General features: G+C 39.3%; 2 protein-coding genes across 2 annotated transcripts in view; one reads left to right on the top strand and one right to left on the bottom strand.

Moving 5' to 3' along the window:
• SERPINE3 (serpin family E member 3) overlaps positions 1-22,528 on the top strand; it is a 29,451-nt gene extending 6,923 nt beyond the window's left edge. The window contains exons 3-8 of the mRNA XM_058547721.1: positions 626-823; positions 2,782-2,980; positions 10,488-10,588; positions 19,307-19,393; positions 19,906-19,989; positions 22,389-22,528. Of these exons, the coding sequence (XP_058403704.1) occupies positions 626-823; positions 2,782-2,980; positions 10,488-10,588; positions 19,307-19,393; positions 19,906-19,989; positions 22,389-22,432 (713 nt within the window). The 3' untranslated portion in view covers positions 22,433-22,528. The remainder of the gene's footprint in view (positions 1-625; positions 824-2,781; positions 2,981-10,487; positions 10,589-19,306; positions 19,394-19,905; positions 19,990-22,388) is intronic.
• The window catches only part of INTS6 (integrator complex subunit 6), an 89,530-nt gene continuing 85,970 nt past the window's right edge, over positions 20,790-24,349 (bottom strand). Inside the window, exon 18 of the mRNA XM_058548107.1 lies at positions 20,790-24,041. Within this exon, the coding sequence (XP_058404090.1) occupies positions 23,948-24,041 (94 nt within the window). The 3' untranslated portion in view covers positions 20,790-23,947. The remainder of the gene's footprint in view (positions 24,042-24,349) is intronic.

Raw genomic sequence — 24,349 nt, 5'->3', positions numbered from 1 at the left:
GCAACTGGGCGGATAGTGGCTTTGCCACTCACAAGTGCGTGACCTTGGACAACCTCTCTGAACCTTCGTGCCCCCATCTGTAGAACTGAGGACAACAAAAGAACTGTTGGGAGGAGTCAGTGAGGGTTTGTTAAAGCATTTAAACAGAGCCTAGCACAAAGCATGTGTTTATCAAATAAATAAAGGGCTGGGGCAAAAACTGCCCCTTGAGGGGCGATCAGCCTGCTCCTCTCTCTGGTAACCGGTGGGATCATAATGACCACGCCCTGAGAGTTGTCTAAGCAGAGGCTCTGCCAGGAATGAGGCTCTGCTGTTGGGGCGATGGGGTGAGGCGGCGACATTGTGCAGCATCTCCTATCACAGCACCTAGGCCTTCCCAGGGTTCTGCCTGAGCAGTGCTCCCTAATGCCTCCTGGACAACGGCCCCAGCCAGAACCAGCCGGAGCATCCCAACCTGTTCAGAAAAGAACAAAAGCATGGTCTTCAGCAACAGCTAGTTATAAACACTACAATTCCACAACTAATAGACACTAACAAGCAGGCTACAAACCCCACTTCAGGGATGCCTCAGCACCCCCCAGAGCGTGCACGGGTGTCAGCAACACGGTCGCTCTCCCCCTTGCAGGTGAGGGCCCAGGTGGCTTGACATGGGAGCGCAGCGACACAGCACTTGCTCAGCTGGCGCTTGTGAGCACCATGTCCTTCCAAAGCACTTGGCGACAGAGATTCTCCTCCATGGACACTCAGCTCCTGCCTTTCACCTGTGCCCAGGGCCTCGTCCTCCAGGTCCCCATGATGTACCAAATGGCCGAGGTCAACTACGGTGAGCTCCTTCCCCATGGCCGGGCTGTCTAATGAGAGGAACACGAGGGTGAGAGGAGTGTGGGCGGGAGAGGAGGCCAGGTCTCTGCTCTTAAAGGATCGGGCTGAGTTTCTCTGTGGTCCCCTCTGCTGTCTGCTGGGTGTGGAGTAAGGCAAGACCAGTGAGCCAGGAGACTCAGAGAAGACAGTAAGAAGGCAGATGGGGAAGAGAAACCCAGTTTCATGCTTCACATTTCCCTCTGCACTTAGTAGATGGAGGAGTCCTTGTAAAACCAAAAATGTTTGGGCCAAACCCCTCCCTTGGCAGGCACCACCATAAAATGAAGACTCGCTTCACTGCTTGATGCTGAGAACAGATGGAAGATTGAGCGTCCAGTCTAAAAGGCTCTCGAGAGCATGCCCACACTGAAAGTGCCACTGGTCCTAAAATACCGTCATTCTTCCTGCCCACCCTGCCTAATGGTCACTCACCCCGGTCAGAGTGGGGGTGCACAATGCCTGGCAGCCCCATCTCAGCAGACCGGTGTGTGATGTGGATGCTTCAGTGGGACGCCAGCATGGCAAGGGAGGAAGGGACCCTGCCAGCCTGCCCATATACACCTTCTCTCCGGTCACACCTGGCAACTCTCATTTGCAGGCTCAGCCCCCTCCAGCTGTGGGACTAACTATGTTCCTCTTCAGGGAAAAGCCAGTGAGACTGAAATCAGTGTTTTAGGAACTTTGGCATTTGGAAAACTTGCTAGTCATCCTGCTCTGATTCCATGCAGGACATATAGTGAGTGCTCAGTGAATTTATTCATTTGTTTATTCAACCAATAATTATTAATTGAGGTCAAGCAAGACGAGAACAGAAGAACGTCTACTGGATAAGTAAACATCCCTTTAAGATGCATTACAGTTCTTGTTCCTAACACTTTCCTGTTGCCTCCGTGACCCGTGCTGGTTGACCTGACTGTCAGCTGCGCTATCGCAGGCAGGCTCCACGACACTCTTGTTCTTCCCTTGACACCCAGCATGCAGTGCACAGGGCTGGCACATAATGGACGCTGAACAACTATTTATTGAACAGATAAAGTAAGGAGTATGAAGCAGGCACCTGTCTTTCCCCATTGAGCCTAAGATTTTGCCTTAGTGGCCAGCCAGCTCTGCTGCCCCACAACACTAGGGCCCAGGCCTCACCGTCCTCCCCGGGAAGGGATCCGCCTGGAGCTCCGCCTGAGGCTGGGGCTGCCAGGTCTCCCCGGCACCCCTGGATTGCTCCATATTCCTTACCCTCCTTCCCGATCACTGGGTGGCGCCACTGCCTCTGCATTCACCAGCAAGCCTCGCTGGGGCTCCCTGTCTCTGGCCATCTGTGTCTGCTGCTTCTGAAATCATGCTCTGCCCAATGGGCTAGACTTGTCCTTGGCCAGCCATTGCCACTGCCCACAAGCTCCCAGCTGCCCATCCTGAGACCTGGTTGTTTAGGTCACAGGTTACAAATCATCAGTCCCCAGATCAAATCCAGCCTGGACTCATGTTTTGTCAGGACTATGCAGTGTTTTAAAAATTGGGAAATTTCATATGACATCTGGGTTTAGAGCTTTCGTGGAAAGATAGGAAGATCTAGCACAAAAAGCCTGGGTCCCCACATGACCACAGTAAGCCAGGATTGGAGTGACTGGCCCTTTAAGACAGGGTGTATGGTTCTCCCACGTGCCATCGTACCCACTGTGCCCAGCCACAACAGGCCCTGAGCCCTGTGAGGGTATCTTAGAGATTCTAGGTCTTAGGATCAGAAAAGATGACCAGAGCACCCAACAGTCTTGGCCTCAAACTGCTTCCTGAGGGTGAGGTGGACACCTTGTTAACAAAGTGCATCGTTTCCAGTTCTGTGAGCAGGCCCATCCCAGGGCCTGGCACTGTTTGGTTCCCCTGGCTCCTGGGACAGAACTAATCCTCCAACCACTGAACCCCCAGGCCAGTTCCAGGACCCTGCGGGCCATCAGGTCGGGGTGCTGGAGCTGCCCTTCCTGGGAAGTGCAGCGAGTCTGCTCCTGGTGCTGCCTCGTGACAAAGGTACCCCACTGGCCCGCATTGAGCCACACCTCACAGCCAGCATCATCCACCTCTGGACCTCCAGCCTGAGGAGAGCCAGGATGGATGTGTTCCTGCCCAGGTGAGTAGCTGTGTCCTCCTTGTGGGGTGCCCTGCAGCCTAACCCAGCCGACCGGGCCTGGATTAGAACCCAGGCAGTCTGATGTGGGTCTGTTCGTGACCACCGGGCTGACTTGTCTAAGGCACCCCTAGAGGTTAGGCCAAGGCGGAGTTAGCCTAGAGTTCAGGTCCATTTCACAGTCACTGCTGACTAGCTCATGACACAGACTGAAAGGAGCTAATTTCCTGGGGTCTATCTCAAGAGGAGACATCCTGTCTTCACTGGGCCAGACCGGAGCCCCCAGACCTCCACTCCAGCATCACGCCACGGCCAGTTCTCTGGGCAGGGAAAGAAGAGCAGTCAGTTCCTTTGGAGGAATGTTCCCTGAGTCTTATTACATCCTCAGAGCATACAACTGTCATTTTTCAAGAACCAAAGAGGCAAGATAGCTAATATAATTGAGCAAATACAGATATAATTCTGAACAGAATTAAGGCATAAGAATTGAAGACTTTAAGTCTCTGTGCTGAAAGGTCTCATTATTTCTAAACAGAGGTAAGCCCTTCTTTAAAAAAACCCAATAGGTACAAATACAAATTGCCAAAAAGTTAAATGATGATGCTAGATTTTGTTTTTCCAAAGGAAAACCTATTTGCAAAACTCATTACATTACAAAAAGATTCCTCATTGAACTTCCTTAAATGCTAAGCTTTTTTGGTACATTTGAAATCAGAGTAAATTTATAATTAATTTGTAGACCAACACTGAGCTAGGAATGTTGTCCAAGCGCTCATTTTCAGCATGCTGCTTCTTCCTTCTCTTCCCTTCTGGCCACCGTGGCCTTCTCCACCCACCAGGCTCTCAGCAGTGCTGAGCCAGAGGCCTTGGCAATGCTCCTGTCAAGGAGTTAAAAATAAGTTCAGGCACTGTAATAAAAACACACAAAGAGAGCCCCAGGGAGTTAAGGGCCAAGGTCTAAAGCGGGATCTGGCGTAGCAAGGGCAGAAAGCGAACTTAACTCTAAGATAAAGCCTATCTCTCCAAACCAAATAGTTGGACCCCAAATCAAAGCACCAAGACTGGATATTTCAACAGATCTTTCTAGCAAAAAGGAGAAGTAACTCTAATCTTTCTGTTACATTTGAAAGAAGCTCAGAGAAGGAAGAGGAGCTTTCAATGTTAAAAGTAGAGAGAAAATGCAACCTGGTGCAGGAATTTGCCACAGTCTTTTTTGGGTTTAGGAGACAGATGCTGGCCTCCTCCTGGAGCAGCCGATGTGAGGCAGAGGCCCCAGGGAGGTGCCTGCTCCACTGAGAACCCTCCATGGTCTCTGCTTCTGCCTTTAGCACTCACAACCCCCTGAGGAATGATCCTGAAAAACATTGGAGAACAGGGAAGGGACGGGAAGGCAGAGATGATAGTAAGCTAGGTATTAGTTAACACTTGACCTCATCCTGATAAATTTTTTTTTATCCCCCTAAGACTATTAAACCTGCTCTCCAAGGAGAGAAGGGTTTAGGGAAATAGGGTTATTTCACAAGCCATACTAACCAAGCAAAAAAACAAAAATGAAAAACTAGCTTTAAACCCTTTAGGGAATAAATAGAGAAAGAAGTAAAAACTATTTTAGGTCTAGATTTGGGTACAAAACTTTGGACCATAGTAGACACAAGTCAGCTTTTGGGTAAGAATTTACCTCTAGTTCCTCAAATCATTCATTCACCATTTAGTATGACCTGTTCTGTAGTCAGCTTGCATTTTTCATTTAGCAAGAGCAAAAACTTTGCATACCATGGGTAGCAATGCAAAAATTGTGTGGCAAAACATCACCAAGCAAGTAAATTCTGGATGAATTATGACATCTAGCTTCCAAAGTAAACTTTTATTTATTTACAAAGAAATAAAATAAAATGTATAAGGACTATTAGTCTTCATTACGGACATTAGCATCCCAAAAGAATAATCAAGAAAATCAACAATGAGTGGTAACAGGGGTCATTTATATCTGTAATGATGTAATGCCCTACAAGAAAGACTAATAATGTCAAATATATACTTGTTTAATGAATAAAACAGTTTTTAGGTCAACATAGTAGGAAGCTAAGCATGAGCATTTTTTTCTAATATCAGAAGTGATAGATATATTTTTAAAGTCCACCAGGTCTCATATATCCAAAATGAGTTTTGCCGTTCCTTCAAGGAGCTGCTGATCATCATCGTGTGTGATTTATGCTTTTCTAAGGGTATTTTCTTTCCTTTTTTTTGAAATTGAGATATAATACACATACCATAAATCCATTCTTTTAAAGTGTACAATTCAGAGGTTTTTATTATATTAGCAAAGTTGTACAAACATCATCCTATCTAATTCCAGAACATTTTCATCATCTCAAAAAGAAACTCCATACCCATCAGCAGTCACTGGCATTCCCCCTCCCAGCCCTAGACAACCACTTATTCTCTCTCTATGGATTTGTCTATTATGGACATTTCATATAAATTAAATCATACAACATATGGCCTTTTGTGTCTGACTTCTTTCACTTAGCATAATATTTTCAAGGTTCATCCTTGTCATAGCACATGTCATTACTTCCTATGGCTGAATAATATTCCGTTAGGTGCATTTACTACATTTAGGTGCCAAAACACTTTTTGGCTTGTTTCCACTTTTTGGCTACCACAAACATTTACATGCACATTTTTGTGTGGATATATATTTTCAATTATCTTGGCTATATACCTAGGAATAGAATTATTGGGTCATGTGTTAACTCTATATTTTATATTTTGAGGAACTACCAGACAGTTTTCCAAGTGGCTGCACCATTTCACATTCCCACTAGAAATGTATGAGAGTTCCAATTTTTCCATATCCTCATCAACACTTGCTATTGTCTTTTTTTTTTTTTTTTTTAAGTTCCTCCTCATGTTCAATGGGTACAGAGTTTCAGTTTGGGATGATGAAAAAGTTCTGGAGTGGATAATGCTGATGGTTGGACAACAATGTGAATGTACTTAATGCCACTGAATTATACACTTAACGTGGTTAAAATGGTAAATTTTATGTTGTGTACATTTTACCACAGTTTTTTAAAAAAGCCCCTCTTCATGGAGGAAGGGAGGTAGGGAGAGGATAAAGACTGCCTTCCCAAAATATGGATTAAAAAGTAGGGATGTTGCAAAGTTCGCATTCAGGAACTATGTAGTTATTCTTAGTTATATTAGTTAGAATGCATTCACCTTCTCTGCCCCCCCAGCAATGTCCTCTTCTCTGCTTTGACTTCCTTCCCTGGCGGGAGGCAAGATGGCTGCAGCCTGTCTGACCTCACATCTATGTGTAACAACAACTGTAGGAGAAAGCCCCCATCCTTTTGATTATAGCCATTATAGGCAGTGCAAAGCGGTATCTCATTGTGACTTTCATTTACATTTCCCTAAAGACTAATGATGTCAAGCATCTTTGCATGTGCTTCTTGGCCATTTATCTATCTTTTTTTGGAGAAATATCTACTTGAATTCTTTGTCCATTTTTAAATTAGTTGTCTTTTTATTGTTGAGTTGTAATAGTTCTTTATATATTCTGGATACTAGTCATTTATCAGGCATATGATTTGTCAATATTTTCTCCCATTTTGTGGGTTGTCTTTTCATTTTCTTAACAGTGTCCTTTGAAGCATAAACATTTTTAATTTTGATGAAATTCAATTAATCTTTTTTTCTTTTGTTTCTTGTACATTTTTTTTTTATTTGAGGTCATATCTAAGAAACCATTGCTTAACCAAGGTCACAAAGATCTACATCTACGTTTCTTCTAAGAGTTTTATAGTTTTAGCTCTTATATTTAGGTCTTTGATCCATTTTGAATTAGTTTTGGTATATGGTGTGAGGTAGAGGTTCAACTTCATTCTTTGCATGTGGCTATTCAGTTGTTTCAGCACCATTTATTGAAGAGACTATTCTTTCTCCCATTGAATTTTCTTGGCACCCTTGTCTAAATCAATTGACCATAAACGTATGGGTTTATTTCTGGACTTTCACTTCCATTCTATAGGCATAAATGTCTATACTTTTGCCAGTATGACACAGTTTTGATTACTGTACTTTTTAGTTTGTTTAGAAATCAGGAAGTGTGAGTCTTTCAACTTTGTTCTTTTTCAAGATTGTTTTGGGTATTCTGGGTCCCATGCATTTCCATGTGAATTTTAGGATCAGCTTCTCAGTTTTTGCCAAAAAGGCAGCTGGGATTTTGATAAGGATCGTGCTGAATCTGTAGATTAATTTGGGGAATGTTTCTTTCTAACAATATTAAGTGTTCCAATCCACAAACACGAGATATCTTTCATTTTGTTTAGGTTTTCTTTAGTTTCTTTCAATGATGTTTTGTAGTTTTCAGTGTACAAGTTTTACATTTCTTTTGTTAAATTTATTTCTAAGTATTTCTAAATATTTTATTCCTTCTGATACTATTGTAGATGGGATTTTATTTTCATATTGTTCATTGCTAGTATAAAGAAACACAGATGATTTTTGTATCTTGATCTTGTATCTAGCCACCTCCATGAACTCATTTATTAGCTCTAAGAGTTTGTGTGTGTGTGTCTAGATTCCTTAGCATTTTCTATTTACAAAACCAAATCAGGGCTGGCCCCATGGCTTAGCGGTTAAGTGCGTGCGCTCTGCTACTGGTGGCCCGGGTTCGGATCCCGGGGGCGCACCGGCACACTGCTTCTTCGGCCATGCTGAGGCCACGTCCCACGTACAGCAACTAGAAGGATGTGCAACTATGACATACAACTATCTACTGGGACTTTGGGGAAAAAAAGGAGGAGGATTGGCAATAGATGTTAGCTCAGAGCTGGTCTTTCTCAGCAAAAAGAGGAGGATTAGCATGGATGTTAGCTCAGGGCTCATCTTCCTCACAAAAAAAAAACCAAATCATCTATGAATAGAGAGAGACTTACTTCTTCTTTTCTAATCTGGATGCATTTTATTTCTTTCTCCTGCATAATTGCCCTGCACATCCTTCAGTACAATGTTAAATAAAAGTGGTGGACATCCTTGTCTTGTTCCTGATCTTAGGGGGAGAGCATTCAGTCTTGCACAGCATCATGCTAGCTGTGGGTTTTTGTAGTTGCCTTTTTTCAGGTTGAAGAAGATCCTTTCTATCCTAAATTTGTTGAGTGGTTTTGTTTTGTTTTTATGAAAGGGTATCAAATTTTGTCAAACGCTCTTTCTGCATCTATTGAGATGATCATGTGGCCTTTGTCCTTTATTCTATTTGTATGGTGTTTTACATTGATTGATTTTCACGTGTTGCACCCACCTTGCATTCCTGGGATAAATCTTGCTTGGTCATGGTGGGATTTATTTGTTGCTGGATTCAATTTTCTAGTATTTTGTGAGGATTTTTTGCATCTATATTCATAAGAGATATTGATCTGTAGTTTTCCTTTTTTAATATCTTTGTCTGGTTTTGGTAAAGGGTGCTTTTTTTACTCAAGATATTTTAGTAGCATTTCTTCTGGTCTGGCCTTCGTTGCCATACCAAAAAAATCACTCTCATCTTTTATAGTCACACCCCACTTTTACTACTGTTTTTAATTTACTAAAAATGATACTACCCTATTTTATCCCTCACCATAATCACCATACTTGGCTTCAAACATCCCTTAGCTCTTTCTCAATATCATTGAGAAACAATAAAACCACAATGGTAACAATAAAGTGCATGAGCTATGCTGGGCATTGTTTTGAGCAATTTACAAGGATTATTTTACTTAATCTTCACAACACTAAGAACCAAGCACTACTATTATGCTCATTTTACAAATGAAGAAACTGAGGCAAAGAGAGGTAAAGTAACTTGCCCCACATCCCTCAGCTAGGAAGAGGCTGGGCCAGGATTCAAACCCCGGCACTGGATTCCCAAGTTCACACTCTTCACCACTATGTTTCAGCATTAAGAGTTTTCAGGGGCTGGCCCCATGGCATAGCAGTTAAGAGCGTGCGCTCTGCTGCTGGCAGCCCAGGTTTGGATCCCGGGCACACACCGATGCACCACTTGTCAGGCCATGCTGTGGCGGCCCCCCATATAAAGTGGAGGAAGATGGGCACAGATGTTAGCCCAGGGCCAGTCTTCCTCAGCAAAAAGAGGAGGATTGGCATGGATGTTAGCTTAGGGCTGATCTTCCTCACAAAAAACAAAAAACAAAACAAAAAAAAAGAGTTTTCATAATATGTGTTTTAGGTATTTAAGATCATTTCAGAAGAGGTAGTCCAAAATTTTTTGAGAAATGTCAGAATACTTGGAGAAAGCACATACCTTTTTTGGAAACTATTCTGAAGATCTACAACATACATTTAGGAGAAAATCAGATACTTTTGGTTAAAATATTGGTCACATTGTCTTGTACAGCAACAGCGACCTTTGATATTAAATGGTTTTGTCCAGTATTTTTACTCTCCTACAAGTTTTGCATGGTTTATAGAAAAAGACCATCTTAATTCCACTTTGAACTTTTTTATTTTCAAAGAAAAATAATGTCAGTAGTCCTTTTAAAGGATGCTTCCACAGTAAAATTTAAATACCTTGCCCTTGGGGAAATATTACAAAGTTGGTGTGCTGATTCTTCCTGCCCTCTGGACTTACTAGGAAAACCAAAGTTTTCACCTGCGTTTTTCCCCTGCTGGGCGTCAAAGGCACACACTGCACACAGCAGTCATGAAAATAAGTCTTATCAAATGAGACTGTCTATTAATTGTTAGTTAGTCAACAGCTTCTTTTCTGCACCTACTATGTGTGAGATGCCACACGAGATGGGAGGTAGCATAGTGTAGACAACAAGAGCGAAGGCTCTGCACTCAGCCTCGATTTGAGTTGAGCTCCACCACGCACTCATTATGTCATCTTGGGCAAGTTTCTTAAACTCTTTAAGCCTCAGTTTTCTCATCTGTAAAACATGAGATTAATAATAACAGTTATGTGAACATGAAATGAAATAATCCACATAAAATACTTATCAGAGTGCCTTATGGTAAGCATTCAGTAAATATTCATTATTATTAAGCAATAAAAAATTGACCAGGATAGCCTCTCTTCTCAAGTAGTTTCAATCTCATAAATAACAGTAATAGGAAGAAGAATGTTCTATACATCAAAAGAGTAGAACAAAGTGTTAATGGGGCTTTAAGAACCAAAGGTCACAAAACAGCTGGAGATAAGAGGAGGAGATAAAAATTGAATTGGGCTTAGAGGAAAGGATAATAATTCAAAGGCAATCAAGGGAGATGGGGGAGACCTGGAAAGAACAGCAGGAGCAAAGGTACAGAGGTGGGAGAGAGCCCCGCGTGGTCAAATGAGTCGGTGGGTAGGGTTTATGGGAAGGCGCAATGGAAGATAAAGCTGGAAATCAGCCTGGAGACCCCTGACTTCCAAGTGAGGGAGTTTGGACGGCATGTGGTATGTGTGAAAGTATATCGAGTGACAATTTTAAATGAAAGTTGATGGTTTGTTTTTGTCTTTTAGATTTAGGATCCAAAATCATTTCAACTTAAAAAGCATTTTAAATTCTTGGGGAGTCACTGATCTTTTTGATCCACTCAAAGCTAACTTGAAAGGAATTTCAGGTAACAACAGTTCTTCTTCCAAGCTTTTTGGCATTGTGTCTGGGGGAGTTTTATCACACTTTGGTTAAGGAATTCTCATTGTTTCTACAGAGCCTTCAGTGGTAAACAGCCAGAGTTAACATTATTTAAAAGAATAAAGAAAGTGCTTTGCTTTGGACTTTGTAGAGGAGGGGTATTTCTTGAGATCTCTAAGCACCATTTTCAGAGACCACATTTAGAGTGAGGTCAATGGCCATAGAACACAATACAACTCACCCTCTGTCTGCTTTTCGTGATTAGGAGCACACCAGAGACATTGGGGCAACAACAGGGCACTTTTTTCTGACCTCCTGCTGTCATGCAAGCCTCACAGTCACCCTTTGCTTCTACCTCCTCTCCCTGCCCACTCCCAGTACCTCCTCTGCCTCTTCTAATGAGCTAATCTTGAAACTTTCTCTCATCCATCTAACTTACTTTCTTCAAATTACCCATGCACCTGTAACTTTGCCCTAAAATGTTCTCCTTCCCAGAGTCCATGTTAAATTTCTCTGCCCATAGTAGACTACTACCAATCAATAAGAGCTGTGTTTGCCTATGATCTGACAGGGAACTTACATCAAATATTAAAAGAGAGTGGAATGCCAGAACCTTATTTCCCAGAATCCTCTCAGGAGACCATTGGCTAAACTATTGCCAACTCCTAAGGCTCAGGTTTGGCTTTGCTCTGGATAGTAGTAAATTATCTGTATGTCACTGTAGCAGGCATTTTCATTGACCTTGACATTTTCCTTGCCTATGAACTTGAGAATCTCTATTTTGAATGCTAGAACCTCATAGCACAGAGAAGTTTTCTAAAGCTCTGCTCAGATTCTTCTTTCTTAGGCAATCACAGAAAAAAATGGGAGTTTGGTTCACAACAGAAGTCTTGGCTTGGGCTTTAGATGTGACCAGACAGACTAATTGGGAGGGTTAGTTATCAAATAAAACACAGGAGGAAGGATCTATTCTAGAGAATTTAAAATTCACCAACTCTGCACGCCTAAACATGCAAAGAGATAAGCAAAGTAATAGGCAAGTTTGGATGCAGTGCCCCCAACAATGCCTGGGTACCCAATAAATATTGTTGACTTGGTTGAATGACTCAACTATAAATTTTCCCTAGTGGCACAGGTATAATCTGACACTGTAGGGAAAAGAGAAAGACTAAAGTGAAAGAAACACAGGGCAAGTAAACAGAAGGGATGAAGAACTTGAGTGCACTCTATCTTTAATAATGTACAAAATCCAATCCGTGTCTTCTTGTGACACTGGAGCTCAGCCATGGCATCTCTGTGTTGATGGTGATATTATTCTTCTTTTGATCATCCTAGTTCCAAACTTTGAGGCCATTCTTAACCTTTTCTTGCACACCACTGCATTCAATTAATCACTATGACTTACTGATTGCTGCTTTGTAGCTCTTAAATCTCTCTCCCTTTATGTCCTAGAAGTATATCTTAAAATGCCATCAATCCAGTGTCCTCAAACAGGACTGAGCTTAACCCACTCACACAGCTCCCCTATTGGTAAAGACTTCCAAGGCCCATAAACTCCTCTGACAAGATCTAACGAGCAACCTAGTTTAAAAAGTAACTTTTTGACACCTAACATCTTTTTTTATAATGCAATTCAAGTCTAGTTATATTTGTTCAAATCAGCAGAACTATAGGCTCATGGATCTGGGTTGTTAAATAATTATCAAGCAATTACCATGTGCCAAGTGTGAACCTTGCATTCACGTTTCCTACTGATAAAACATACCAGGCTTATAATCTTCTCCCATAAAGTTTTGTTCCTCTAACATGGGGGTCTCCAAACGATGGCCCACCACTTGTTTTTATAAATAAAGTTTTATTGAAAACAGCCACTCCCATTCATTTACAAATCATCTATGGCTGCTTTCTTGTTACAACAGCAGAACCGAGTAGTTGCAACTGATACCATATGGCCCACAATGGCTAAAATATTTAATATCTGGCCTTTTACAGATATGTTTGCCAACTAAAGCCCAGAATCATTTTACTCCTTCCCCATTTAAAAGTTACTCATCTCTTCCCTCATGGCATCAAATTATATTTTGCTGCCTGAAGAACTTGCTCAATATCATTTCAAGGCCCAACTTAGTGCAGTGACTGCACTGAAGAATTTAACAGAGAGCCTCAACAGCAGACTCAACCAAGAAGAGGAAAGAATCAGTGAACTAGAAGATAGGTCACTTGAAATTATCCAGTCAGAGGAGCAAAAAGAAAAAAGACTGAAAAAAAAGTGAAGAAAGCCTATGGCAGTTGGTAACATTCATCAAGAGAAACAATATATACACTATGGGAATTCCAGAAGGAGAAGAGAAAGAGAATGAGACAGAAAGTCTATTTAAAGCAATAACAGCTGAAAACTTCCCCAAATTGGGGAGAGAAATGGGCATCCAGACTCATGAGGCCCAAAGGACTCCAAATAGTCAGACACTGATACACATTATAATTAAATTACAAAAAGTCAAACACAAAGAGAGAATTTTGAAAGCAGCAAGAGAAAAGTGACTTGTCACATTCAAGGGAGCCACCATAAGATTATCAGCAGATTTCTCAACAGAAACCCTGCAGGCCTGGAGACGGGGGGGATATATTCAAAATATTGAAAGAAAAAACTCGTCAACCAAGAATACTACAACAAGCAAAGCTGTCCTTCAGAAATGAAGGAGAGATAAAGACTTTCCTAAACAAACTGAAGGAGTTCATCACCACTAGACCTGCCTCACAAGATATGCTAAAGGACATTCTTCAAGCTGAAATAAAAGGATTCTAATTAACATTGTAAAAACATATAAATGTGTAAAAGTCACTGGTAATGGTAAATATATAGTTAAAATGAGATTTTCTAATATTATAACAGGGGTGCATAGTTAGAACTAATCAACAAATTCAGTAAAGTTGCAGGATACAAAATCAACATGCAAAACTCAGTTCTGTTTCTATACATTTATAACAAACTACCTGAAAAAACAATAAAGAAAACAATCCCATTTAAAATAGCATCAAAAACAATAAAATACTTAGGAACAAATTTAACCAAGGAGATGAAAGATCTGCACACTGAAAACTACAAGACATTGATGAAAGAAATTGAAGAAGTCACAAATAAATGGAAACATATCCTGTGTTCATGGATTAGAATAGTAAATATTGTTAAAATGTCCATACTACCCAAGCCATCCATATATTCAATGCAATCCCTAGCAAGATTCCAATGGCATTTTTCACAGAAATGGAAAAAACAATCCTAAAATTTGTATGGAACCACAAAAGACCCCAAATAGCCAAAGTAATCCTGAGAAAGAAGAACAAACCCAGAAGCATCACACTTCCTTATTTCAAACTATATTACATGGGCCGGCCCCGTGGCTTAGCGGTTAAGTGCATGCACTCTGCTACTGGCAGCCCGGGTTCGGATCCTGGGCGCGCACCAACACAATGCTTCTCCAGCCATGCTGAGGCCGCGTCCCACATACAGCAACTAGAAGGATATGCAACTATGACATACAACTACCTACTGGGGCTTTGGGGGGAAAAAAAAGAGGAGGATTGGCAATAGATGTTAGCTCAGAGCCAGTCTTCCTCAGCAAAAAGAGGAGGATTAGCATGGATATTAGCTCAGGGCTGATCTTCCTCACACACACAAAAAAAGACATTTCAGTACTTAATAAAGCTAAAAAAAAAAAAAAAAACTATATTACAAAGCTATAGTAAACAAAACAATATGGTACCAGCATAAAAACAGACATGTAGACCAATGGAACAGAATCGAGACCCCAGAAATAAATCCATGTATATACAGTCAACTAATATTGGACAAGAGAGCCAAGAATATTCAATGAGGAAAAGATGGTCTCTTCAATAAATGGTGTTGGGCAAAATGGATATTCACATGCAAAAGAATGAAACTGGACCCCTATCTTACACCATCCACAAAAACTAGCTTGAAATGGATTAAAGACTTAAATATAAGACCTGAAATCATAAAACTCCTGGAAGAAAACATAAGGAAAAAACTCCTTGACATTGGTTTTGACGTGACTTTTTGGATCTGACAACAAAAGCACAAGCAACAAAAGCAAAAATAAACAAGTGGAACTACATCAAACTAAAATCTTCTTCACAGCAAAAGAAACAACCAAGAAAATGAAAGACAACCTATGGAATGGGAGAAAATATTTGCAAACCACATACCTGTTAAGTGGTTAATATCCAAAATATATAAGGAACTCATACAATTCAAGAGAAAATAATAATAATCCAATTAAAAAACGAGGAGAGGATCTGAACAGACATTTTTCCAAAGGAGATATTTAAATAGCCAACAGGTACATGAAAAGGTGCTCAACATCTCTAATTATCAGGGAAATGCAAATCAAAACCACAATGAGCTATCACCTCACACCTGTTAGAATGGCTGTTATCAAAAAGACAGGCGATAACAAATGCTAGTGAGGATGTGGAGAAAAGGGAACCCTTGTGCACTGTGGGAATGCAAATTGGTACGGTCACTATGGAAAACAGTATGGAGGTTCCTCAAAAAATTTAAAATGGAACTATCATATTTTCCAGCAAGTCCACTCCTGGTACATATCCAAAGGAAATGAAATCACTATCTCAAAGAGATATCTGCATCCCCATGTGCATTGCAGCACTATTTACAATAACCAAGACATGGAAAAAACCACAATATTTCATTGTGGTATATATATATATATATACCACAATGAAATATTATTCAGCCATAGAAAAGAAGGAAATCCTGCCATTTACAACAACACGGAAAAACCTTGAGAGTATTATGCTAAGTGAAATAAGTCAGACAGAGAAAGACATAGTGATCTCATTTATAAGCGGAATCTAAAAAAACCAAACTCATAGAAACAGAGAGTAGATTGGTGGTTGCAAGGGGTCGGGTTGCAGGGGAGGCGGGAGGAAATGAGTGAAGGTGGTCCAAGGTTACAAACTTCCAGTTACAAGTTCCGGGGATGTAATGTGCAGCACAGTGACTGTAGTTAATAGTATTGTATATTTGAAAGTCACTAAGGGAGTAAATCTTAAAAGTTCTCAATACACAAAAAATTTATAACTATGTGAAGTGATGGGTGTGTTAACTAATCTTATTGTGGTAATCATTTTGCAATATACAGTCATGAGCCGCATAACAATGTTTCAGTCAACGACGAACTGCATATATGACTGTGGTCCCATAAGGTTAGTACCATACAGCCTAGGTGCATAGTAGGCTATACCATCCAGGTTTGTGTAAGTACACTTTACAATGTTTGCACAATGATGAAATCGCCTAACGATGCATTTCTCAGAATGTAGCCCTGCCATTAAGTGACGCATGGCTGTATAGATATATCATCACATTGTATACCTTAAACTAATACAAGGTTATATGTCAACTATATCTCAATAAATCTAGGAGGGCAGGAAAAGAAAGGTGTGAGGAGTGGACTAGAGAAGAATGGAGAAAGCAACCAACCACAGCCTAGTTTCAGAGGCCATTTCAGATTCTTTTTAGCACTCTCTATATCCTGGGCTGGGTGCTATGTGACACACTTTCTATCTTTTAAGTGATAAGATGAGAAAGATAAACTAGAAGCAAATTCTGGCAATGAGTTTTTAAAAGCCAATAGTAAGTAATAATAATCAGAAAGACAAAAGACACAGCAAATGATGTGTTTATCCTGCCTTATGAGAAGCTGCGGATCAAATGGAGGGACATTGATTCACATTTTGCAAATCTTGTGTTACACCATGTCACGTAACTCTTAATCCTTTTGAGAGTATGACGAACCACACATAAAAAATAATGGTCTCCACTAACAAAGGGGAAGGGAGCACTGAAACTATCATTTGGATGAGACTTGCCAAAGACCCATTCTGTGCTGTGCTCCTATGATTCTACAGACACCAACCAACATTTCCTTACAAGGCAAATCAAATTAAAGAACATTAAAGCAGCTGTTTTAATGGGGAAAAGAAACAGATGTAAAGTGTGAGGAGTGTCTATTATTCATTAATCCAACATTGAATGAACACATATATGTACCGAGCATTATTAAGCTAGTTAAACAAAGTAAAAAATATTTAAAATGAATAAGACAGCTTTTGCCTTCTAGGAGCTAACAATCTAAAAAGGAAGGTTGATATGTAAACACTTGAGGAAGATGTTATGGAAAAAGAGTGGAGAGTATGCCAGGAGGGAGGGTAAGAAGAATCTTACCCCTTTGCTTTGGATATTAAAATGCAATATAAAAGCAAATGGGCTTATGGGGGGCTACAGTTTCCCAAAGTATGTTCCCCAGAATGCTAGTCTGGTAAATTTGGAGACAGATGGTGCGGATAGTTCCCTGGTTAAAAACTACATGTTATAGTCCTCCTGTAGAGATTCACTACGAACATTAGCAAAATAGCAGCTCTAAGAAGTCCACTACTAAAAACAAAAGCACAAAACTATTCAATCTGCATTTCCCATTTTAATTAATCATGGAACCCTTTATGCCGAATAGCACCTATAAACAATCTTAGGAACAAATTTTGGGAAAACAGGTTGTATGATCCTCAATGGCACTAAGCAACTACCAAGACTGCAGGAGAGGATGAGCCCAAAGCCAGGACAATCCCTTTGTGCTTGACCTCTTCTAGGTTGATTTCATTAGTTGCATAACATTTCAATAGCTTCTTTAAAAAAGCAAGTAAATGGGGATCTGTAATGCAAGATCAAGCAAGAAGAAAAACACAAACTCACAGATGACTCCTGAATTCTTATTTTGATCACAAATGTTGGTCTTCTGAAATGTTAACTCTTACCAGAGATAAAATTTAAGGGATGTGAATGCTGGGACATGACAGGCCATGGGTCTTGGCTCATGGCTGTGCAAACGAGTAAATGTCAATTATTGGACAACTCCCGCAGTCTGATGGAGAAAAATTATTTAAATGAAACTCTTCAGTTGCAGTTTCAAGAAACTGAAATAGCCAAGCCCATCTAATCAAAGACTCATTCATACCAATTGGTCCCATTTCTCACATTGTGCCAAGATGCCTAGACTCTAACACAAACACATTTACTATATTTTAGCTGATAAAGGGTTTCGTAGCAAACTTCTGCTCATTTCATCAACATTTATATAAAATGTTCAGATACCACACTAGACAGTAGTCATAGATTAGCAAAACCTTCTCAAGACCATCAAAGAACCTTTCCTTATCCACAAAATTCTTTCTAATTTTGGCACTGTACTCAATCAGCTAGTGAGCGGGGATAATTATTAGAGAATTTTGTTTCTTTTCTACAAGATCCTGCAGAAAAGGACCAACTGCTAAAATAAATCAGATTCTTCACTGGTTTTAGGACAAGTGACACCAGGTGAAAGTTTCCATTGATTTTTCCCTTCCTTTGGCCCTTGTCTGGTCCCCTTCACTGATGCTGGAAAATAACTCTTCCTTACAGTGAATACAGCCAACTCACAAGTTTCTGTGTATATGTATTTGCAAGATGGATGAAATGCTACATATTCTATACTGTGGGCTGGTTTTCTTCTCTCACGACATTCATTTGCCATCTCCCTGAATGTGCATGAAAAATGCAAAACAATTTAAATATTAGTCTAAGATGAAACAAAGAAGCTCCCTCAAAATACAAGATGTACATCAAAATGATTAAGACATGCCACGGATCCCTTTCCAGTAGCATGCTCGAGTTGACTAAAATACACTTTCTAAAAGGTGCTAGTGTTTGTGTGGAGGAGTGGGGTGGAAATTGGCACTGCACTGTCAGAAAACCTGCATATTCCTAACTCTCTTCTTATCAAATGTGTGGCCTCAGATGACTTACCAGCTCACTCTAAAATGAAAGGGTTGGACTGAATGATTTCTAAAGATTCTCTAGTTCTAAAGACTCTTACTTTCACTCTTTATTGTATTATCAAGTACCATTTCATTGTGGAGAGTTGTTTAAAAATGATTAATGGTTAAATTACAAAGATCTGTCAATTCCTCTAATTTATCACTCATATTCCTCTTTGAAACTGTTAGCACAGAACAATTATAGTTCTAACCTCTCATTTTCTTTGCAGATTCTAGTCCATGGAGCAAGTCAATTGCATAACTGATATACCACAGAATGCAGTCATGCAGCCTTGGACACATTTTTGATATTCAATTATGCCTTTTAAAGCCCAGAGTACAAACCTCTGACTTTGTCCTTTAAAAGTAGCTCTTAAAATGCAGCTCAAGAAGGCATTCAAGGGAAATCATCTCATAAGCTTGCTGAGAAAGCAGGTTCCTGGGCTCCAGAATCTAGATTTTAACACATACTCTGGCAATTCTTATGACCACTGAAGTTTTAGAAATATTGGCTGAAGATTTAAATATTAACTGGAAATTATCTTTGAAAATTAACTATTGAAAAAGTGGGCACAGCTCCGAATATTAATTTGGTAGGAACTATTTATTAGATAATTTACCAAATTTAAGGTTTTAAAAGTTGCATGAAATATGGAACCTTAAGAATTTTCCAAACAAATCTCTCCCTAGCTACACAGTAAGCAGCATGAGACTGAAACTAAGTACATTCTTTAAAAATGTACTCAAATCCTTAAACTAAATGCATCAAAAATGCAAATAAGCAATTCACATTTTTATTTCCTGGGGTTAGGCCAAGATGGCTTTTATGTTTCTGAAGCGATCCACACAGCCAAGATTGAGGTTTCAGAGGAAGGCACCAGGACATCTGCAGCCACAGGTACGTTCACAAGGGGAAGTCAGCGATACTTGGTCACACTGCCTCCCCACATCTACCTTTGTTAGATTTATCCAGTTCAACATCCCTACTTCTAAACCTTCCCACTAAAAACCCTCAAGTCCAGATGTAGCATACATCATTTTTCAAAAATAAATCTTAACAGAGAGCCAAGTTTTTGAAAAATGATGGGAGAAAAGAGGTATCCATTTTGAAAAGGATTTGTACCATCATCCCCATAAACAAGGAAGAGAGTCATTCTGAAAATTAGCTTCAGTAAGGAGTTTATTTCATGGAATATTTTGAAAATAGGACACAGGGTTGGCTAAGTAGTATCTTTTTAATTTTCCCATTTGCACCCCCTCATAACACTAAACAATGAAATATCGTTAGGCTGCTTTTATTTCTTCAAAAATGAACAGATGTGACTGACTTCGTATCCAATTTTAATAGTGACTTTCATCAAATGAATAGAAAATGCAACGGGATTCTTCTATTCTTTCTCACTCCTGCAGCTCTGCTGTTACTGAAAAGGTCTCGGATTCCTATTTTTAAAGGAGATCGCCCATTCATCTTTTTCCTGAGAGAATCCAACACAGGTATTACGGTATTTTTTGATAGAATTCATATAAATTAAATATTTATCAGTGTCTCTCTAGCAACAAGGACTCATTTGTCCACTGGAGCCTAAAGCAAGCATTCCTTCTAGCTAGTTTCTATGGTGCTTCAGAAGCTTCCCAGTTGCTGTGTCAGGAATCCTGAAAAGGGGGAATATTTCATAACTACAAAGGAAACTAATATTCTCTGTGGGTTTTTTGCCTTCTCTTTCTCTCAGCTCATTTATAGTTGATGTAGATTTCTTTTTTCAAATTTAGGTTTCTACATCTGGGGAGACTTAGAAAAATCATGAAAGTAAAATGATAAATCTTGACTTTTTTCCCAGCTGTTGCTTAGCTTTCTCATCATTGTAGGATAGAAGATGGTTCCTTCAGGCCACTAGAGTATCCAAGTAGTCCTTTCTCAGCAACCCTAGTATTCTAGTGAATGCACCTGGATTTCTACAGCTTTTCTGTTGATGTTTCTCAAGCTTTTCTCAAGCTGAAATTACACAAAAATAATATTTGCCCTAGTACTTTTAAGCCCCGCTATACAACCTCATCTTAATCCAACGATGGTATTGTACAGGCAAAGCCTTAGCATATCAGAAGGACAAGCAGAAGTCCTTTAAGCGTCAACAATATTGAACAAAGTATTCAAATTATTTCTCTTAATGTCCCCCACCCCCAACAATTATCAGCCTAGGAAGGAAAAGAGATTCTCAGTAAAGAGTTGTTGGCAAGTCTAAACAATGTGTTAAAAAGAAATAGGATGGAACAAGACTAACAAAATCAAGCAAAAGTGGATCTACTTTAACTAAACATCAGGCATTATTTTTATTTATGGAGAGAAAGTCAAAAGTCAGAATAATGAAAATTACGCATAGGTTTTACACAAATTGTTAAGAAAATACTGTCAACATCATTTTATCTGAGAATCATTTGCATACTGCTGACACTTGCGCTAGAAATCAAAGGAACACTTTTGTGACAAAAAGGATGAAGATAATCATTCACTAGGAAATAATTGATTTTGGGATTATTTGGGAAGAAAAAGTCCATCAACAGAATATATCCTCCTAGTATTTCACCATGGTCATCCCAGCTCCATATTTATTAGATGAAAATGTCACTTATCACTCAGAACAGGCAAGAGAAAACCCTCTCTTAGAAAGGATACATGTCTAAAAATGAAAGATGAAAAAAATGACAGGTTTCTACTCCTTCAAGAAACAGACAGACAGGACTAAACTTGAACAGAAAGGTCATTGCCAAAAGCTGATAGCCAATCAAGGTTGCTGACAGTTAAACGAGAATGATTTCTCTTTGGGAATTCAACTGCATAAAACATGAAATCTCTGAACTAGTAAAGGACACACCACTATTTCAATGATATGAGTTTTCAGAACTGCCTTAGAAAACAGAGTGAAAATATAAGGCTAATCCAAAGCCAGTTCCATAACCCACCGCATGTCTAAATATAGTCCTTGTGAATTCACTGACCTCTCTTTCTGGGAGGTACCTGCCTGTACCACACAAGGCAAAGGGGCTACTCTTCTGGTGACAGGGGTATTGAAGAGACAGAAGAAGTCAGTCTCAGCCTTCTGTATACCAAATTGATAAATCTTACTGACAAGGGCAAATAATGACTCAAGTGACAAATGGGACACATACGGGAACAGGAAGACAATCGATCTTAACCTCAAGATTAACCTGTTGGAGAATATCATTTGTCCAGCCTAAAGTCATCCAGTAATCTGAAGGGCCTGAAAACATGATACTTCCCTCATATATACCCCCCTCCCCTTTACTTACAAGAAGACTTCTACATAAAAACCTGCAAGCGATGGGATATTAAGCTTGAGTTTCGATAGGTTTCAAACCTAATAACCAGGTTTGGGGATGAGGGTGTAGAGTACAGTGGCAGAGAGATTAAGGACAAAAAGAGGAGCCTGAACAAAGTGCTTCTTCCCAACTCCCTCTAGGGTTCATCCCAGAAAATGTATTCAAGTTCAAGGGTCTAAAGGACTACTACCTCACGAGCAAACTGTGGAACGGAAATAAGAACTTGCTGATAAGGAAAGCTGCTAAATATTGGAATAGGCTGAATCCTTTTCCTAAATATTCTTATTAAGTATGAACTTTTATCTAGATGACTTGTAATCCCTTCTATTAATCTCAGAATCTAAATATATATAATTTAAGACCAGACAATATATTCTCGATTTTGTGTAGCTCTTGTTGAATTTAGCAATGTGACTGCAGGTAATTACCTAAACAATTCCATCTATTAAATGGTATCCTGCTTTACTTAAAGGTATTTTGTAGAGGTAAAAAAGGTTTAAAGAATTGCATATGAAAATACTAGATAACATTACATTAATGCTTCTTTTTCTTGACAGGGTTTGTCTTCAGTATTGGGAGAGTGTCAAATCCCCTAGACTAAATTAACAGATCTCAAAAGCATGTTCTCCACTTTCATCTATGCTTTTCTTCATAAAAACTTACAATTTCATTTTGCTATACCCTTGAAATTTAAAAAATGTTCTGCTAAAGTGTAAAAAGGGTATGTGATTTTCAAATATTATGAACCTAAAAATACTTCAATTTTACTATAATTTTATAAATTTATTTTGCCCTCTCTTAATCTAAATGTATTTTAACCTTCTTTTCTATTGGTTACCCCAAAAGCACTACAAGGCACAGGAGTGATCTATGAATGGTGAGTGAGTCAGGTCATAGGGTCACATCCTCAATAAGGACATGCAAGGCCATTTTGGACTGAGGGTGGACCATGAGTAACGTGGGTTTTTCCTTATTCTGGGTAACTCAGAGAGAATGCGAAATGAGCAAAGCCATCTTAAATGTGTTTCCTTTCCATTTAGTTTCTAAATAAAACGGAGAGTTTAAGGGTGAGACTAGCAGAGCAGAACAAAGAGATCCCCTTTGAACCCCCAATCTGTTGTGGGCCTTTTGTAAGCATGGCATTAAGCTGCTAAAGGCTAGACATTTCAGAGTTATGCGGTGTACTCCAAACTTACCACTCCCTAACTAAGCTTCAACTTAGCGCCATCCACAATCCTAGTGAGAAAGACAAAGGGGTTGAAGGGAAGTAAAGAAACCAATAACGTCCAAAGGTGTCTGCTTTTTAAACAGCTTTTAAAGAGTCTGCCTATCTGCCACCAGTATCGCTGTTTGCATTATCTAGGCAGAAATAGGAGTATGTTGGTGTGGCCAATAAAAACTAAGAACATAGAGTAAAAAGACAATGCAGATTATGTAACATGTAATTACAGTTAGGTTTAACAAATACGAACTTCAAGTGGTGTATTTTTCCAATGCTAAAAAGCAAGGCCTTTAAAATTCCATTATCTTAAGATGGTTTCAAATGATTACTTTAAATGTGATTATTTCCTAAACCACACAAGAGTAAAATAGAGCATTTATTGATGGAATAACAAAAGTGCTTTTCTTAAATATTCTTCAAAATACATTTGTACAACTTACAATAATATATCCAAAATAACTGTATATACAAAACATTACCTAGTTTTAATGTATGTGCTTTTTTCCCCAAAAATTACAAAGTAACTTCTTCTTTTTTATTTTTTTGGCAAAGTTCAACCTTAACAGAGGTGACAATTTTAAAGGTTGGTTTAAGAAAATAGAACCTGAGGGAAATTGACACGCAAGAGTCAATAACAAGCAGAAGATTTGGAGGAATATTTTTAGTTTGCTAAATAAAAATGTTTTTTAGAGTGATACTTTTCACATTACAAAAATAAACCAAAATGAAGAAAAGGTCACTGTAAAATGATGGAAAAAGGATCTGTAGACTTGCTCTTAGTATTTCAAATAGCCAACAATGCATGTCAAAAAATGAATGCAAGATCACAACAGTCTTGTATTTACTTTGTATTTGGAGAAGATAGTGAAATAAGTGGCCACATTCTGTTTTCTTTTAATTGCTATTAATATGGTTGATCTGATTGGCTCTTCGATGAATTTCATCCAAGAAGTTCTCCAGTTGTTCTATTAGCATTCGTTTTTTAAACCTGTATAAAAAAATAAGTAATAGCACTCTCAATTTCCTTTTAACAGATAGTTATAGATCAGTATAATGTTCTTTTAAAAAGAGAGAAACTGCGTTGGGAAGATTTTTCAAAGAGAAATGAAAATGAAAAATGAACAACTTTATGATATATAAAATCTGTTGGGAGATTAGCAAATTATTTTATCAGTACACTATTACAGTTTGTTCCTAAAACAAACAATCCAGGCATAGGTACAATGGGAAAGAGGTTATTCCTCCCACAATCAAACAGAAAAAGAAAAAAAACCCCTATATACACACAAGAGTTAC

Source organism: Diceros bicornis, chromosome 9 (genome assembly GCF_020826845.1).
Source record: "Diceros bicornis minor isolate mBicDic1 chromosome 9, mDicBic1.mat.cur, whole genome shotgun sequence".
Lineage (NCBI taxonomy): Eukaryota > Metazoa > Chordata > Mammalia > Perissodactyla > Rhinocerotidae > Diceros > Diceros bicornis.
This window is presented reverse-complemented; position numbering and strand designations above follow the sequence as displayed.